The sequence below is a fragment of the Mirounga leonina genome, unplaced genomic scaffold (genome assembly GCF_011800145.1).
Source record: "Mirounga leonina isolate KUSES-001 unplaced genomic scaffold, KU_Mleo_1.0 Mir_201, whole genome shotgun sequence".
In the NCBI taxonomy this organism is placed as follows: Eukaryota; Metazoa; Chordata; class Mammalia; order Carnivora; family Phocidae; genus Mirounga; species Mirounga leonina.
The window spans coordinates 29,843,942-29,861,110 of NW_023270504.1; the positions used below are offsets into that span (position 1 = coordinate 29,843,942).

At 37.6% G+C, this 17,169-nt stretch overlaps 1 protein-coding gene across 9 annotated transcripts in view; it reads left to right on the forward strand.

Moving 5' to 3' along the window:
* The window catches only part of ERC1 (ELKS/RAB6-interacting/CAST family member 1), a 554,437-nt gene that overhangs the window by 273,268 nt on the left and 264,000 nt on the right, over positions 1–17,169 (forward strand). For all 9 annotated transcript variants that reach the window (XM_035028513.1, XM_035028517.1, XM_035028519.1 and 6 more), the window contains one exon: positions 10,477–10,637. In XM_035028513.1, coding sequence (XP_034884404.1) covers positions 10,477–10,637 — 161 coding nt within the window. The remainder of the gene's footprint in view (positions 1–10,476; positions 10,638–17,169) is intronic.

Sequence of the window (17,169 nt, forward strand, 5' to 3'; positions counted from 1 at the left end):
TCAGAAAACTATAAAATACTCATGAAAGAAATTGAGGAAGACACAAAGAAATGGAAAAACGTTCCATGCTCATGGATTGGAAGAACAAATATTGTGAAGATGTCAATGCTACCTAGAGCAATCTACACATTCAATGCAATCCCCATCAAAATACCATCCACTTTTTTCAAAGAAATGGAACAAATCATCCTAAAATTTGTATGGAACCAGAAAAGACCCCACATAGCCAGAGGAATGTTGAAAAAGAAAAGCAAAGCCGGCGGCATCACAATTCCGGACTTCCAGCTCTATTACAAAGCTGTCATCATCAAGACAGCATGGTACTGGCACAAAAACAGACACATAGATCAATGGAACAGAATAGAGAGCCCAGAAATGGACCCTCAACTCTATGGTCAACTCATCTTCGACAAAGCAGGAAAGAATGTCCAATGGAACAAAGACAGTCTCTTCAACAAATGGTGTTGGGAAAATTGGACAGCCACATGCAGAAGAATGAAACTGGACCATTTCCTTACACCACACACAAAAATAGACTCCAAATGGTTGAAAGACCTCAATGTGAGACAGGAGTCCATCCAAATCCTAAAGGAGAACACAGGCAGCAACCTCTTTGACCTCAGCCGCAGCAACTTCCTCCTAGAAACATCGCCAAAGGCAAGGGAAGCAAAGGCAAAAATGAACTATTGGGACTTCATCAAGATAAAAAGCTTTTGCAAAGCAAAGGAAACAGTCAACAAAACCAAAAGACAACCGACAGAATGGGAGAAGATATTTGCAAATGACATATCAGATAAAGGGCTAGTATCCAAAATCTATAAAGAACTCATCAAACTCAACACCCAAAGAACAAAGAATCCAATCAAGAAATGGGCAGAAGACATGAACAGACATTTTTCCAAAGAAGACAGAAGAAGGTAGCGGAAGGGGAAGAATGAAGCGGGGGAAATCGGAGGGGTAGATGAACCATGAGAGACGATAGACTCTGAAAAACAAACTGAGGGTTCTAGAGGGGAGGGGGGTGGGAGGATGGGTTAGCCTGGTGGTCGGTATTGAGGAGGGCACATTCTGCATGGAGCACTGGGTGTTGTGCACAAACAATGAATCATGGAACACTTCATCTAAAACTAATGATGTAATGTATGGGGATTAACGTAAGAATAAAATAAAAAAAAAAAGAGGTGCTTGCCGTTTGTTGACTTTTTTGAAAAAATCAAGTTGTAAATTTTTATTACAAATAAAAATTAGGCTTTTAAAAATCTCATCTTGACCAGATATGAAACAATTTGAAAACCCTTAAAGGTGTATTACAAAAAACCCGGCTTTTTAAAAAAACATATTTGTCATTACTAAAAGGAGATGTCTTTAGGCAAAAATAATAAAAACCCCATGCTCCATAGATAATGCATATAGTTCTAGTTATTTGGTTAATGGGCAAAAAACAAGCACTTAAGATCTTCAGCTCCAGTCTTTTGTTAATTTCTTATTCCTGGAATATCATACTCATTTCTTCTTATTGGATGACTAAACCAGATGATGGTAGAGAATTGGTAAACCAGTATTTACTCAGCCCTGCCCTAGTCAGAAGTTGGGGGGTTGGGGCAGATGAATTCTTTGCTGGTGGATCAGCTGCTTTTGTCTCTTTGCCACTTTGTTGTTTGGGGTGTGTCAGTAATTAAACTTGTGGAAGTACCGAGGTTGAGGTGGCTGCTTATCTTGGGTCTCATCTCCTTGATTTTCCTGAACTTCTTTATTGTTGTCTTCTCTCTGCGGTCTCTGGTGAGGAGACCCCTGCAGAATTGTTGTCTGTGACCCTGATACATACTCTGTCTCACTGGTCTACCTTGTCCTCCTGAATTCTGGTTGTCAGCACCTTCCAGCACTTCTCCCTGCCCAAGCAGGTTGGAAGACTATGGTTGATGCCCCCAGGGTCTCCACTTGTAGTAGGATGGGAATTGTTGCCTGCAGTAGGTCTGGAGCTGTTGGGTCTGGCCTTGGAAACAGTGTCTAATCCCTTATTCTTTTCCTCACTCTCACTATTTTGGCAATTCTGCTAGTAATTGCATGGAGGACCCATGTGCCGTTGATAGTGCCTACAGTGGTTATGGTCTGCTGCATATTTACTGCATTGTACCGGAGCTCCACCAGCGCCGATACCATTTGCTACCTCCTCACTCTTTTCCCTTCAACAACATCATACTCCACAGTCCCTCCATCTCCCACATTGTGAAGGTACTTCTTGGAGTTATTCCTCTTTATGACAGGTGTACAAATACATCTTCCTTAGTGTATTACTGCTGAAATACAGATATGAAACCATATCTGTATCTCACATTGAACCATTCTACCATTCCCCAAATCTTCTTATGCTTGCTGGCAGGCACCCTGATGTGAGGCCACCACATCCAACTATGGGGTCAGGCTTGGTGTCAGCAGTGCTGGGACAGGGGCCGGGGTTGGGTGACTGGAAGGTCTCCACTTCACTGCTCATGGTTGCAGTGACGGCGATGGGGCTGGTTTAGGCAGCTGCAGCTCCTCCTGGGCTGTGATGGTAACTAGACCAGAGTTGGTGGGGCTGCTCAGGGCTTTTTGAGGTCTGCACTCCACGCCCACTACCTATTGGAATTTCTTGAAATACGAAAACAGTGGGGGTGCCTAGGTGGCTCATTCAGTTAAGCATCTGCCTTTGGCTCAGGTCATGATCCCAGGGTCCTGGGGTCTAGCCCTGTGTTGGGCTCCCGGCTCAGTGGGGAATCTGCTTCACTCTTCCTCTGCCCCCCATCCCCCACTCATGCTTCCTCTCTCTCTCTCAAAAATGAATAAATAAAATCTTTTTTTTTAAGATTTTATTTATTTATTTGACAGAGAGAGACACAGCGAGAGAGGGAACACAAGCAGAGGGAGTGTGAGAGGGAGAAGCAGGCTTCCCACAGAGCAGGGAGCCCGATGTGGGGCTCGATCCCAGGACCCTGGGATCATGACCCAAGCCAAAGGCAGACATTTAACGACTGAGCCACCCAGGTGCCCTGAATAAATAAAATCTTAAAAAAAAAAAGAAAAAATGAAGTTTGCCACATCAACTCTTTCTTTCACAAACAATTTCTCTGTAGCATGTGATGCTGTTTGATAGCATTGTATCCACAGTGGAACTTCTTTCAGAGTTGGAGTCAGTCTTCTCAAATCTGTTACTGCTTTATCCAGTAAGTTTACATAATATTCTAAATCCTTTGTTGTCATTTCAGCTGTCTTCACGGCATCTTCAGAAGGAGTAGATTCCATCTCAAGAAACCACTTTTTTTTTCAGTTTCTTTTTTTTTAATTTAATTTAATTTTATTATGTTATGTTAGTCACTATACAGTACATCATTAGTTTTTGACGTAGTGTTCCATGATTCATTGTTTTCGTATAACACCCAGTGCTCCATGCAATACATGCCCTCCTTAGAACCAACTTCTTCCAAACTCCTGTTCAGGTCGATATTTTTACCTCTTCCCATGAATCACAAATGTTCTTACTGGCATCTAGAATGGTGAATTTTTTTCCGGAAGGTTTTTAGTTTACTTGGCCCAGATCTATCAGAGGAATCCCTGTCTCTGGCAGCTGTAGCCTTTCTTAAATGTATTTCTTAAATAATAAGACTTAAAATCTGAAATGACTTCTTCTTGCTCCATGGGCTACAGAATGAATGTTGTGTTAGGCATGAAAACAATAATCTCGTTGTACATCTCCATCAGAACTCTTCCAGTGAACAGGTGAATTGTCAGTGAGCAATCATATTTCGAAAGGAATCTTTTTTTTCTGAGCAGTAGGTCTCAACAGTGGACTTAAAATATTTAGTGGACTGTTGTAAACAGATGTGCTGTTATCTAGGCTTTGTTGTTACATTTATAGAGCACAGGCAAAGTAGACTTAGCATGATTCTAAAGGGCCTTAGGATTTTCAGGATGGTAAATGAGCATTGGCTTCAACTTAAAGTCTTTAGCTGTGTTAACCCCTAACAAGAGAATCAGCCTGTATTTTGAAGACAAGCATTGTCCTCTCCTCTCTCTCACTATGAAAGTCTAAGATGTCGTCTTCTTCCAGTAGAAAGCTATTTCATCTACATTGAAAATCTGTTGTTTAGTGTGGGCACCTTCATTAATGATCTTAGCTAGATCTTCTGCATAACTTGCGGCAGTTTCTGCATCAGCACTTGCTGCTTCATCTTGTACTTTTATGTTATGGAGAGGACTTCTTCCGTTAAACCTCATGAACCAACCTCTGCTAGCTTCAGACTTTTTTTCTGCAGCTTCCTCACCTCTCTTTGCCTTCACAGAATTGAAGAGAGTTTGGCCTTGCTCTGGATTAGGCCTTGTCTTAAGGAATGTTGTAGCTGGTTTGGTCATTCCATAGAATGGAGGATTAGTAAAACATTCTCCATATGAGTAATAAGGTTGTTTCGCTTTCTTGTCATTTGTGTGTTCACTGGAATAGCACTTTTAAATTCCTTCAAGCACTTTTCCTTTGCATTCACAATTTGGCTGTTTGGTAGAGCCTCTGTCAACTTTGGACCTGTCTTCCTCACTAAGCTTAATCATTTCTAGCTTTTGATTTAAAGTGAGAGATATACGACTCTTTCTTTCACTTGAACATTTAGATACCATTGTAGCGTTATTAAATGACTTAATTTCAGTATTGTTGTATCTCAGGGAATAGAACGGCCCAAGGAGAGAGAGAGTGACAGGGGAACAGCCAGTTGGTGGAGCAGGCAGAGGACACACTACATTTGGCAAATAAGTTTACTATCTTATATGGGTGCAGTTTGTGGTGCCCCCAAAAGAATTAGAGTAGTAACATCAAAAATCACTGATCATATGTCACTATAACAAATACAATAAAAATGAAAAAGTTTGAAATATTGGGAGAATTAACAATGTCACAGACATGAAGTGAGCAAATGCTATTGGAAATAAGGCAACAGATAGACTTGCTTGTCATGGGTCAAACATCATGTTCACAGATCAAAAGTCTTTAATATTGTTAAGATGACAATATCCCCAACGTGATCCACAGGTTCAGTGTAATCCATATAAAGACCCTAACTGTCTTTTTTTGCAGAAATTGACAAGCTGATCCTAAAATTGATATGAAAATGAGAGGGAGCCAGAATAAGAAAAGTTATCTTGAAAGAAAATAATAAAGTTGAACATTTCATACTTCTTGACTTCAAAACTTAACTACAAAACTTCAGGGTAGTGTTGGCATAAGGACAGAAAAAGAGATCAATGGAAAAGAACTGAGGGTTGAGAAATAAACAAATTTGAGTCACGTGCCCAATAAAATGTCCCACATTTTGGATTCAGTGGATTATTTTTTTAATGGTGCTATTTACATGGCTCCTCTTATCTTCATGCTTCCTATAAAATGACAGTTATATCTAAAGTCGTAAGTTTTGCCATTTATTTAAATTTTCTTCAATTTCTTTCAATAATCTTATAATTTTCAGTATATATGTTACACATTTTTAAGTTAAATTTATACCTAGCTATTTCCTTCTTTTTGATGCTATTTTAAATGGAATTGTTTTTAATTTCATTTTGGAACGTTCATTGCTCGTGTATGGACAGTTGATTTCTGTATATTGATCTTGTATTCTGCAACCTTTGTATACTTGTTGATTATAATTTATTTTAGTGGATTCTTGGCGTTTTTCACTATATAAGATCATGTCATTTTCAACTAGAGAAACTTTTGTCTTCCTTTTCAGTGTGGGTGCCTTTTAATTATCTGTGTATCCTAATTTTCCTGGCTGTCACTTCTAGTACAATATTAAATAGATATGGTGAGAAAGGACATTCTAGTCTTGTTCTTGGTGCTGTTCCTAGAGGGAAAGCATTCCGTCTTTAATCATTGAAGTTGATATTAGCTGTGAGTTTTTCATAAATGCCCTTTATTAGGTTGAGATAGTTTTTCTTTTTTCTATTTTCTTGACTGTTTCTATCATGAAAGGTTGTTAGAAATTGTTAAATGCTTTTCTGCATCTACTTAGATGATCATGTGGGGTTTTTTGGCCTATATTCTACTGATATGATTTATTACATTTATTTTTATGTGTTAAACCAACCTTGAATTCTTAGGATAAATCTCAATTTTTTTTTTTTTTGTCTTCCTGGGTTTGACTTTCTGGTATTTTTTTTGCCTCTGTATTCAGAAGGGATATTCCTGTGTAATTTCCTTTGTTTTTCTTTCTTGTGATACATTTTTCTGGTTTTGTTATCAGGGTTTCTGCATCATGATCCCTGTTTTCCATGATTCCCATTTCTCTTGCTTTCTGCAATAAGTTGTGCAAAGTTCATCTTTTGTACATTTCTTCCCCCAAATCTGGAATCAGCTGTGTTTTTAAGGAGCCCTTTCAATCGAGTGGGAAAATATAATCTGGGTGTTGTGGTGCTCAAAGTTGTTGGCTCTCATTGCTTTTAATTCCTAAAATGGTTAAGTATGTAGGGTATGTTTTCCTTTTGGTTCTGGAATATACATAAGGGTAGGCCCCCTTTTTTTATATACATGAAAAAACATAGTGTTGGATGAAATAAGAAAGTCAGAAGACTCCATTTATACAATGTTCATAAACTGATAGAATGAACCAGTGATTTATTTTGGAATATATATATCAAAGGCAAAAACAAAGAAATGGAAGGGATTAAGTAACAAATTTAGAATGGTGATGACCTGTCGTGGGAGACTTTGGGCATACAGTTGGATAATTTCACTTATAAAGCTTCTGGATAGTGACTTTATAGATGTGTGTCTTGTTCTTGGTTCTGGAATATATGTGTATTCCTTTTTTTTTTTTTAAAGATTTTATTTATTTATTTGAGAGAGAGAGAATGAGAGAGAGCACATGAGAGGGGGGAGGGTCAGAGGGAGAAGCAGACTCCCTGCAGAGCAGGGAGCTCGATGCGGGACTCGATCCCGGGACTCCAGGATCATGACCTGAGCCGAAGGCAGTCGCTTAACCAACTGAGCCACCCAGGCGCCCCTATTTGTATTCCTTTTTAATATACCTGTATTTCACATTTCTTATTTATGAAATTTAAAGGTGTTTATGTACAATACGAAGCATTGTGAAATTATCTTTCCTATAATTTGTAAGTAGTCTTTAAATAATTTGTGATCTTGGGGCGCCTGGGTGTCTTGGTTGAGTGTCCGGCTCTTGGTTTTGGCTCAGGTCATGATCTCAGGGTCATGAGATCAAGCCCTGGGTCAGGCTCCATGCTCTGCTCCCTCTGCGTCTCCCCTCTTTGTGCATGCTCTCTCTCTCTACCCTTCCCTCTAAATATAAATAAATAAATCTTTAAAAAAATAAATAATTTCTGATCTTTTGCCAAGTAGACCAACAGTGCCTTCTTACTGTGGCTATTAAAGTTCTTCTTACTATTTATACTGCTGAGTTTGTTGAATACCCATATTGACAAAAATGAATTTTGACCATTATACTGTATTTATTCAGTTGCATCTGTATTGTAGATCTAAATGTAAAGTAAGTTAGAGAAAGACAAATACTGTATGATCTTACTTATATGTGGAATATAAAACAAAACAAAACAAATACAAACTCATAGAAAAAGTGATCAGTCTTGTTACCAGAGGTAGGGGGTGGGTCAAATAGGACTTGGAGAAAGGTGGTCAAAAAGTACAAACTTCCAGTTATAAGATAAGTAGTAGGGATGTAATGTACACAGCATGATAACTGTAACTAACAGTGCTCTATGATATATAGGAATGTTTTTAAGAGAGCAAATCCTAAGCCGTTTTTTTCTTCGTTCTTTTTATTGTATTTATATGAGAGGATGGATGTTAGCTGAGCCTATCGTGGTAATCATTTCACAATATATGTAAATCCACCCATGATGCTACACTTTAAAATTACACAGTGATGTATATCAGTTATTTCTTAGTAAAACTGGAAAAAATTTTTTAAAAATTCTTTTTATCAAAAGTGCGTTCAGTAAATTTTGCTATTTTCACACAGTGGAATTCCATTCAGTTAAGAGAATTACAGAACTATAATTATACCCAATAACATGGATGGATCTCACAGACATGACACTGAGTGAAGAAACTCTGTACTTAAGGGGCGCCTGGGTGGCTGAGTCGTTAAGCGTCTGCCTTCGGCTCAGGTCATGATCCCAGGGTTCTGGGATCGAGCCCCGCATCGGGCTCCCTGCTCAGCAGGAAGCCTGCTTCTCCGTCTCCCACTCCCCCTGCTTGTGTTCCCTCTCTCACTGTGTCTCTCTCTGTCAAATAAATAAATAAAATCTTAAAAAAAAAGAAAACCTGTACTTAAAATTAAATACTATGTAATTCCATTTGTACAAAGTTAAATAGGCAAAACTAATGTAAAATGCTAGAATAGGGTGCCTGGGTGGCTCAGTTGGTTAAGCGACTGCCTTCGGCTCAGGTCATGATCCTGGAGTCCCGGGATCGAGTCCCGCATCGGGCTCCCTGCTCAGCAGGGAGTCTGCTTCTCCCTCTGACCTTCCTCCTTCTCATGCTCTCTGTCTCTCATTCTCTCTCTCTCAAATAAATAAATAAAATCTTAAAAAAAAAAATTATAAAAAAAAATGCTAGAATAATGGTTACTCTTCATCTGGGAAGAGGTTTTGAGATGTGTTTCTGGGGGACTGTTAATGTTTTGTTTATTGGTCTGTGTTCTCTTTACATAGGTGTGTTCAACTTAGAGAAAATTCTTCAGGTTGCACATTTAACATTTGTGTTTTTTTCTCTATGTTGTATTTCCGTAAACATTTACCAAAAATTTTGGATGCATAAGGGTATATATAAAGTGAGCTTCCTTTTTTTAATATAGAAAAGAGAGGAATAAGTTGTTTATACAAGCTTGCTTGTGTATATTTAATCTAAGTTATATAAGAAACTGATACCATACCTTGCTTGGGGTAGTGAAAGACAGGTTGGGAGGGAGATTTTTTGATTTGTTTAAGATAAGTTCATCAAAGATGGAAATATCCCACACTTTATTAGAGCTTCTGTAAATGGTGCTGTCCATTATTGATTTTGTGTTATAAGAACATAACTTGGTATGCCATTTCAATTCGGTTTTAAATAAGATTTTACATGAATTAAACTTATTAAAATGGAATCATCCTTATTTGCAGTTTTCAGAGGGTGGGTAGTGATACATGGTAACATAAAGCTTGTAAATATGTGAATACATATCCGAGGAGAGCTGCATAATAATATATATTCTCACAGCACTGTTCTCACAGCTGTTAGCTGAGAACATTAACTTGATCACTTCTGAAAAGGTACACAAAGTAAGATGATTCAGGTGCCAAAACACTAAATGTATCTGTTTATTATCAGTGTTTAGCACCTGTTACCAATCAACATGGAAACTTTGGTTAGGTCTGAGGTGCTAACATCCTGGGATCTGTTAACAACTCTGATTTGTTATATTGCAGTTTTGTCTCTAAACTGTTCTCAGTTTTAGTATCACACAAATTGATTTTATGTAGAAGTCAATGAATGGCAATTCCCCCACCTCTTCCTCTGAAAAGGCTTGTCACCAAAATTATTTCTTGGCAAGCAGCAGCCAGTATAAACTCTTGTGATTGGTGCAGTTGGCTGGTTGATTACCTGATTCAGGTTGGTTTTGGTATTAACACATTTTTGCCAACATATATCTTGCTTCGGAATTAAAATGAACATGTTTATTTAAGTAATTCTGATTTGGACACCACCCAGAGTGAGTGGAAATGACTGATGAAGTACATACTGTGTTTTCTTAGTTCCTTGTGTTGTAGAGTTCTGTCTTCTTTCCCTCAGGATTTTTTTCAAGTCTTTTTTAAAGCATTCTCTCTCCTCTATATGTGGTCATGTGTTTTTCTTTTTTCTTCCTGCCTTCCTTGAGAAAACTCTACTTAGAGCAAGAAGCTGTCTGATTGAATTCTAGCTGTTTTCTCCAAAAGAAATTATTTTTAATGGTGTAAACAGAAAAATCTTTGTTTGGATGAATAAAAATGACTTATTTTGTTTATACTGAGTGTTATTAGTCAAGTTTATGTCTTTTATTTCCTAAAATCCTTCAAGAGAAATTTACTATGATTTTGTTCCTCATATTTTTATCTGTGTTATATTGTGATTTCCATGGAAATTTGTGGGCCATTTCCAAATAAATTCTCTGAAAGGGACTGACTGTGGCAAAGTGTGACTTATTGAACTGATGCAGTTGTGTTTATCAAAAAGAAAATGAAGTTCTTTTTGAGGTAACGAGAAGAATTATAGGGGAGGGAAGACCAGAGATTTATTTATTTGTTATATTGTCTTGATATATGTGTTTGAATCAGCAAGAGTACAGGATTTTTGCTATATGCGTGTGTTTTTAATCTTGTGGACCCAGGAAATTGCCTGTTACTTAGCTCCTCTGTCTTTAATTGATCAAAATGCTCAGCTTTTCTTTTCCATACTTACCATAGGTGGAGGAATTACTGATGGCCATGGAGAAAGTGAAGCAGGAACTGGAGTCCATGAAAGCAAAGCTGTCCTCTACTCAACAGTCTCTGGCAGAAAAGGAAACTCATTTGACCAATCTTCGCGCAGAAAGAAGGAAACACTTAGAGGAAGTTCTGGAGATGAAGTAAGTGTTTATAATCTTATTTTTCAGTAGAAAACCTTTTTCTCATTGCTTTCATCATCTGGTCCAATTTATTACCGCTAACACATTTAACTTCATTTTAATGCAGACTTGTATTTCTCACTCCCTAGAACAAATTTGGGACAAATTCTGGTCAAATAGAATTATTTTTGCCTCTTCATTGAATTTTAAAGTCCGAGAGAGAGAGAGAGAATGTGTGTGTGTGTGTGTGTGTGTGTATGTGTATATAACCATATCCAGTTGCATCTCTGAAATTTCTAAAATCTTATGGAAAGTTTAGCCATATTGCTGAGCTTACTGAAGAACATATGTTGGTCTTGAGGTCCTATGATAGCCAGGTACTTTTTAAAAACATTTTTTTTACTATAAACACTTCCAAAGATATGCAAAAGTAGAGAAAATAGTATAATGAGCCCCTATATACATATCCCCCATATTTAACCATTAACGTTTTGCTACACTCTCCAGTTTTTACAAAATTGTCAATTTTAGTAGAACTTTGCCGTACGTCATTTTCCTACTAGTCCCACATCTTGTGACTTCCTGAGATAATTTGTTGTGAGGCATGTCATATCTGCTAGTCCATAATAGCTGCTTCTTTTTCTTCATTGTGGCACCATACCCAACCCTCACCCCTTCATAATTGCCCTGCTCCTAGGTTTTATGAAGACAGATTTATCCTGGGATAGCTCAGCGACCTTCTTTACCTCAGCAGTTGTCTGTATTTTTGTTGTCTTTTCTTCTGTTTCAGAAAAGATACTCTTTCCATCATAAAGCTAGCTTCTGATCTCTATCACAGATTTTAAGCACAGGTCCCCTCCTCTGCAGTCTTCGTCTGTTAGTTTTCTCTCACATCATCTGTGCTCACTTTCTATTAGTTTCTTCTTCTCTGCATAAATACTGAGTCTCCGTGACCTACAATAAACAGACTTCTCAGCTCAGCAAGTACTTTAGGCTAACATCACCTCTTCTTTTCTGTTGCTTTGAACTGTCAATAAACGTTGAATACCCAAATTAAAGACCAGAAGAGGATCTTGCCTTGATACCCTGGTGTGAGTTTTCATGGCACATATGATATCCTGACAGCAACCTAAGAGTTGAGGAAGCAATTGTTGGGGTGTCACCTGCATGTATGTATAGGTTATTAGGCCACAGTGCAAGGTTAAAAGATTCTAATCTTTTATGAAAGCATTACAGATGATCTACTCTTGGAAGTGATGAGTACTTGAAGCCAGAAATAAATTTGTACGCTGGGAGAATAGGGAGAGGTTAGTGTTCTGACTGTCATCAAGAGGATAAAGTTTGTTAATATGCTGCTTTGGGAGCAGTTAGTGTAAGACAAGTTTTTTGTCACTAGTGGTTGAAATTTAAAGCTTGATATTTTGGAGATGGAGTAATAGAGGTAACTTTTGAATAATAAAGCATAAAATTATTTGAATGAAAGAGGTCTGGGAACCATTCCTAAAACATGGTAGGGGGTAGAGTTGAGAAGCAAATTAAATTAGAGCCCAAAGGATTTAAGAAAATGGAAGAAGGATGGATATAATGTTGTGGAAAACAAAGTATCTCATGTGATGTTCTGAAGCAGAAACAGGCCTCACTAAAGTAACAGTAGAACAGTTTTGTTTTGTTTGCTCCATGCACCAGTATCTTGATTTTTACCTCTCAGATCTTTCCTACTAAGTACAGATATCTGCTTATAGCAAAATAGTGGTGTATTTGTGTGGGAATTTTCTTTTATCATTAGGACTTTGAAAAGATATGGAAGAAGTTTTAAAAGAATGATTCACTTCAAGCCATGGAAAGGGAGTTGTAATTTTTTTTTTCTTTTTCAGTACCACAGTGCTACACTCTATTGTGGACTTCCCTTTCCAAACCGGTCAGAGATTACATTTCTGAAAACTACTATGATTAGCAAAACTATTTTTGGTAACATCAAGCACTCACACAATAAGGCATGGGATAAATGATTAAAGTATGTAGAGAAATTTTTAAGTAGTGTAGAAATTTAGTGAAACAAACATTAAATGAAAGGTCTAGAAATAAAGTTCTAAAACCTGGTGCTGATAGATGACCTGTCTCTTAAATCACCTTCTTCAGTCGCTCAGAATATATTCGAGGCACCAGGATGTTCTTAGATTTTTCACGAGTTTGTATCGTGCAGATTTACCAACATAAAGTTGTTGTTGTTGTTGTTGTTTTGGTCTATGTTTTTTTTTTTACTACTATGTTCAGTTCGCCAACATATAGTACATCATTTGTTTTTGATATAGTGTTCCCAGAATCAATTTTAAAAGTAGTCCTTGCTTTAATTTCCACTTAAATTTCCCCTTGTTGTGGTCTTTCAGTTTCATATCTTAGTAAAATGGTCATTTAATACCTTCCTTTTAATAAGTTATCTCAGCACTTTAGACATAATCCTCTCTCCAGATATTCTGTTGAGTGTGGTGGTTCTTTAACTGGCCCACTCTGTTTGCACTTCCCTGTAGGCCAACCCGCCATTGTGCTGCCAAGTCTGTGAAGCAACAGGTATTCTGTTGTTTCCTCTTAGAACAGTGAATTGAATTCTGTATTTTTTTTTTAAATGAGGATTTCCAATATATGGCATACAAATAAAAAGTAATCATTCATAAAACCTCAGTTGAAAACTATAGCCTAAGCGTAAATATATACAAAGCACTATGAATGACATATTGTGGGTTCTAATACAGTGTGAGCTTTCGATTCCTTTTCACTATGAAGCTGAGCAAGAGAATAGCCTTTCTTCTGCTACATTCTGGACTCCTCTCCATAGGTTGAGCAAGTTCTGCTAATCATCTGTCCTCAGTTGAGGTGTCTCAGTTTCTACAACTTTGCTCAGAATTTACTTCATTCTTTTGTTAATTTGTAAGGAGTTTACTCCCTCCAACTAATTCTACATGGTATCTGTCTCTAATTACTTATGGCAACTAGTAAGAACATACTTTCCGGAATAAAAGAGCCTGAATCTGAACTTACCAGATCTATGACTTAAGCAAGTTCTTTAACCTTTCTCTGCCTCAGTCTGCTCATTTTTAGAATAGCAATAATAATTGTTCTGGCTTCATACAATTTTCATGAAATTGTTTCATTTTTTCATGGCAGGACCCACCACATCTTAAATGTTTACATTGTTTAATTATGGATAATTGAATAAGTAAAAGGAGTTGTTCATTATAACCCCAGAACTCGAAATGTAGAAGAAACATGAGAGGAATGCAGTGTGCAAGAAAGAGACTGAAACATGTATATGTGTGACTCAGAATCCAGAATAAGAAAAGTCTCTCCTAAGGAAAAGGCAGAGCTGACCTATATATCTAAAAAACAGAAATTTTTTAGCAAAGCACTAGAATAGTGTAGTTTTCTGTAGTAATCCTGACCATGTCAGACCAAAAGGAATGACCTAATCATTCTTCTCCAACCCTAGCATTTATGATTGTAATTTCTGAGCATCTGTTACAAACAAATGGTGGCCCTGAGTTTGAAGACATGTGAAACCGTTCACTTGGTAGCATGCTAGTGAGTCAGTAGAAACATTTGAATTGGTTAGACAGCCTTGATGGAACATTTTTATTGGCAGATACCATGTTGGTTCTTCTTTTCCTTATGCTGTAGTTTTGTTAGCCATTATTTTTTATTCCACTTTTATGTCAGTCTCTTTCCCTAAGAAAGAAAGGATGAATTGGAGAAGGGGACAAAATAATAAAATAACAATTATAGTAATCATAATAAATTTTAAGTATCAGTTCAGGTCATGAGTTTGAGTAGTATGGTTTCTAGATGAACTGGTTCATTCTCCAGTGCCTTGCATTCACACTCCTACTGCCGTCTCACCCTATGTTGGCACTATGAATAAAAAGACTCATTTTTCATGTTTAATAAAAATTTTTATGAAACTATGAATTTGACTATCCTGAGAACAGGTTTGTTTGGGGAGGGGGTAGGAGAGCTCTTTTGTTTCTTTGAGATTCCAGAGCTGTTTGATAAGTAGTATTCCATTAGTAAAGTTGGCAGAGAAATTCAAACCTCTCTGGGCTAAATTATATACTCTTGAGATGCCTTTTGGCTAAAGAAAGCCCTAACTTCCCACAATAGAAAGTAAGTTTTCATATGTACCTAAGAAGAGTCCAATAATGTAATCTAAATTCTGACATTTAAAGAATCTTTTAAGAGAGAAAAATAGAATATATTTAGAATTAAGAAGGCTGTTGAAAATGGTTACTTGAGGGCGCCTGGGTGGCTCAGTTGGTTAAGCGACTGCCTTCGGCTCAGGTCATGATCCTGGAGTCCCGGGATCGAGTCCCGCATCGGGCTCCCTGCTCGGCAGGGAGTCTGCTTCTCCCTCTGACCCTCCTCCCTCTCATGCTGTCTCTCATTCTCTCTGTCTCAAATAAATGAATAAAATCTTAAAAAAAAAAAAAAAAAGTTACTTGAAAAAGTTCAGGCTATTTGGGGATAGTATAGGTTAGGTGTCAATCTATTACACTTTGAATAATTAAAATGAGTCTGTATTTTTTTTTAAGATTTATTTATTTGAGAGAGAGCGAGAAAACACGAGAGAGAGCAAGCACAAATGGGGGGAGGGGCAAAGGGAGAGGGAGAAGCAGACTCCTCGCTGAGCAGGGAACCCAGTGCTGGGATGGATCCCAGAGTCCTGGGATTACAACCTGAGATGAAGGCAGATGCTTAACTGACCGAACCACCCATGTGCCCGAAAGTTTGTATTTTAAATTATTATATCTTCTGATATCCTATTTCATTTTCAAATTTATTGTAAAGTTGCTGGCATTAAAGAAAAGAAATCCCAATTGGGGGATTTATGACAGTCTTCCAAATTAACCACAAAATTGAAAAGTTATGCAAATGTATCATAGGAACAGTTATACTCTAGTAACAAATTGAAGTGTTTTCTAAGTTACATAAGAACATGTATACTTTTGGGGTGCCTGGGTGGCTCAGTCGTTAAGCATCTGCCTTCGGCTCAGGTCAGGATCCCAGGGTCCTGGATTGAGCCCCACATCGGGCTCCCTGCTCGGCGGGAAGCCTGCTTCTCCCTTTCCCACTCCCCCTGCTTGTGTTCCCTTTCTCGCTGTGTCTCTCTCCGTCAAATAAATAAATAAAATTAAAAAAAAAAAAAGAAGAAGAACATGTATACTTTTTGCAAAGCCACATTTATTTATACCTCCATCAAATGCCTTTATTGGAGAGAGTGGACATATGGTAAAGGACTTGTAGTGAAGTTGGAAGCATTTTTCACGTTGACTTGAAATACTGAAATTTAAATATTCTGTAGGAAATCATATAAATTAATATAAAAATTTCCTATACTTGTAAATGAAAACAAAGTATGCTGTATAGCATAACTATAAACAAGTAACACTGCTGGGACTGGTCCTTGTTAAAATGATAAAGCAGAGGCACGCCTGGGTGGCTCAGTCGTTAAGCGTCTGCCTTCGGTTCGGGTCATGATCCCAGGGTCCTGGGATTGAGCCCCGCATCGGGCTCCCTGCTTGGCGGAAGCCTGCTTCTCCCTCTCCCACTCCCCCTGCTTGTGCTCCTGCTTTCGCTCTCTCTCTAAAATAAAGAAAGAAAGAAAGAAAGAAAGAAAGAAAGAAAGAAAGAAAGAAAGAAAGGTAAAGTAGAGTTTGTGTCTATAATCAACTACCCCTTGGAACTTTGAGTCTTCCTCTCTAGTCTTGATTAACTCTTTAATTCTGTCCCCTTTTTTCTACCCTTATCTCCAGCTCACCTATGTATCCACCTTATAGGATGTGTAATCTTAACTGTTCCTAGCATCTTTCCTCATTAGACTGATAGTTTACTTGAGGTTCTGAGTTATTATAGAACAGTGGAAGAAATGGCTTAGTTAAATATAGTAATTGTTAGAATTTTCTACCTCTTTCTGCTCCTAAACTTTGACCATGATCCTCAGCTTTTCACAAGATAATGCATGTGTATAATAAATGTTTTTCTCAAATCTTTTTATTTTCTTGCAACCTGAATTGGAATCAATTACAAATAACCCCAAATATCCCATGCCTTTCTCCTCCCTTAAAACCTTAATCCATCTTTTAGCCATTTAAAGCCACATATAACTTCCAAATAGAAGAAACCATATTCTTCAAAAAACCATGCTTCTTAATCATCTTTTCATGTAAAGAGCCTCAAATGGCTGGAATAATATCTAAGTAGCAAGTAAAGCATTGAGCTTTTCAGATAAAGGCCCCCAGAGTACCTTTCTTTTTCAGCATTTACAGTGCTTTCTCTGCCCCATCAATATATATGGTTTGTGTGCAAGGATGAAATTAAGAATATAGGTCATCTTCTTTCTCCCAAAGGAGAAAGGAGTAAGATTATTATCCTACTTCTTTTCATTTTCTCCACTACTGGAGGTGTGGGGTCAATTCTGGTCCCTTCTGTTAAATATAATGCATCAGTTAAAGGACTAACCATTGCAGGTAGGTAAGCCTTAACCTAATTGCAATACCCATTTTGA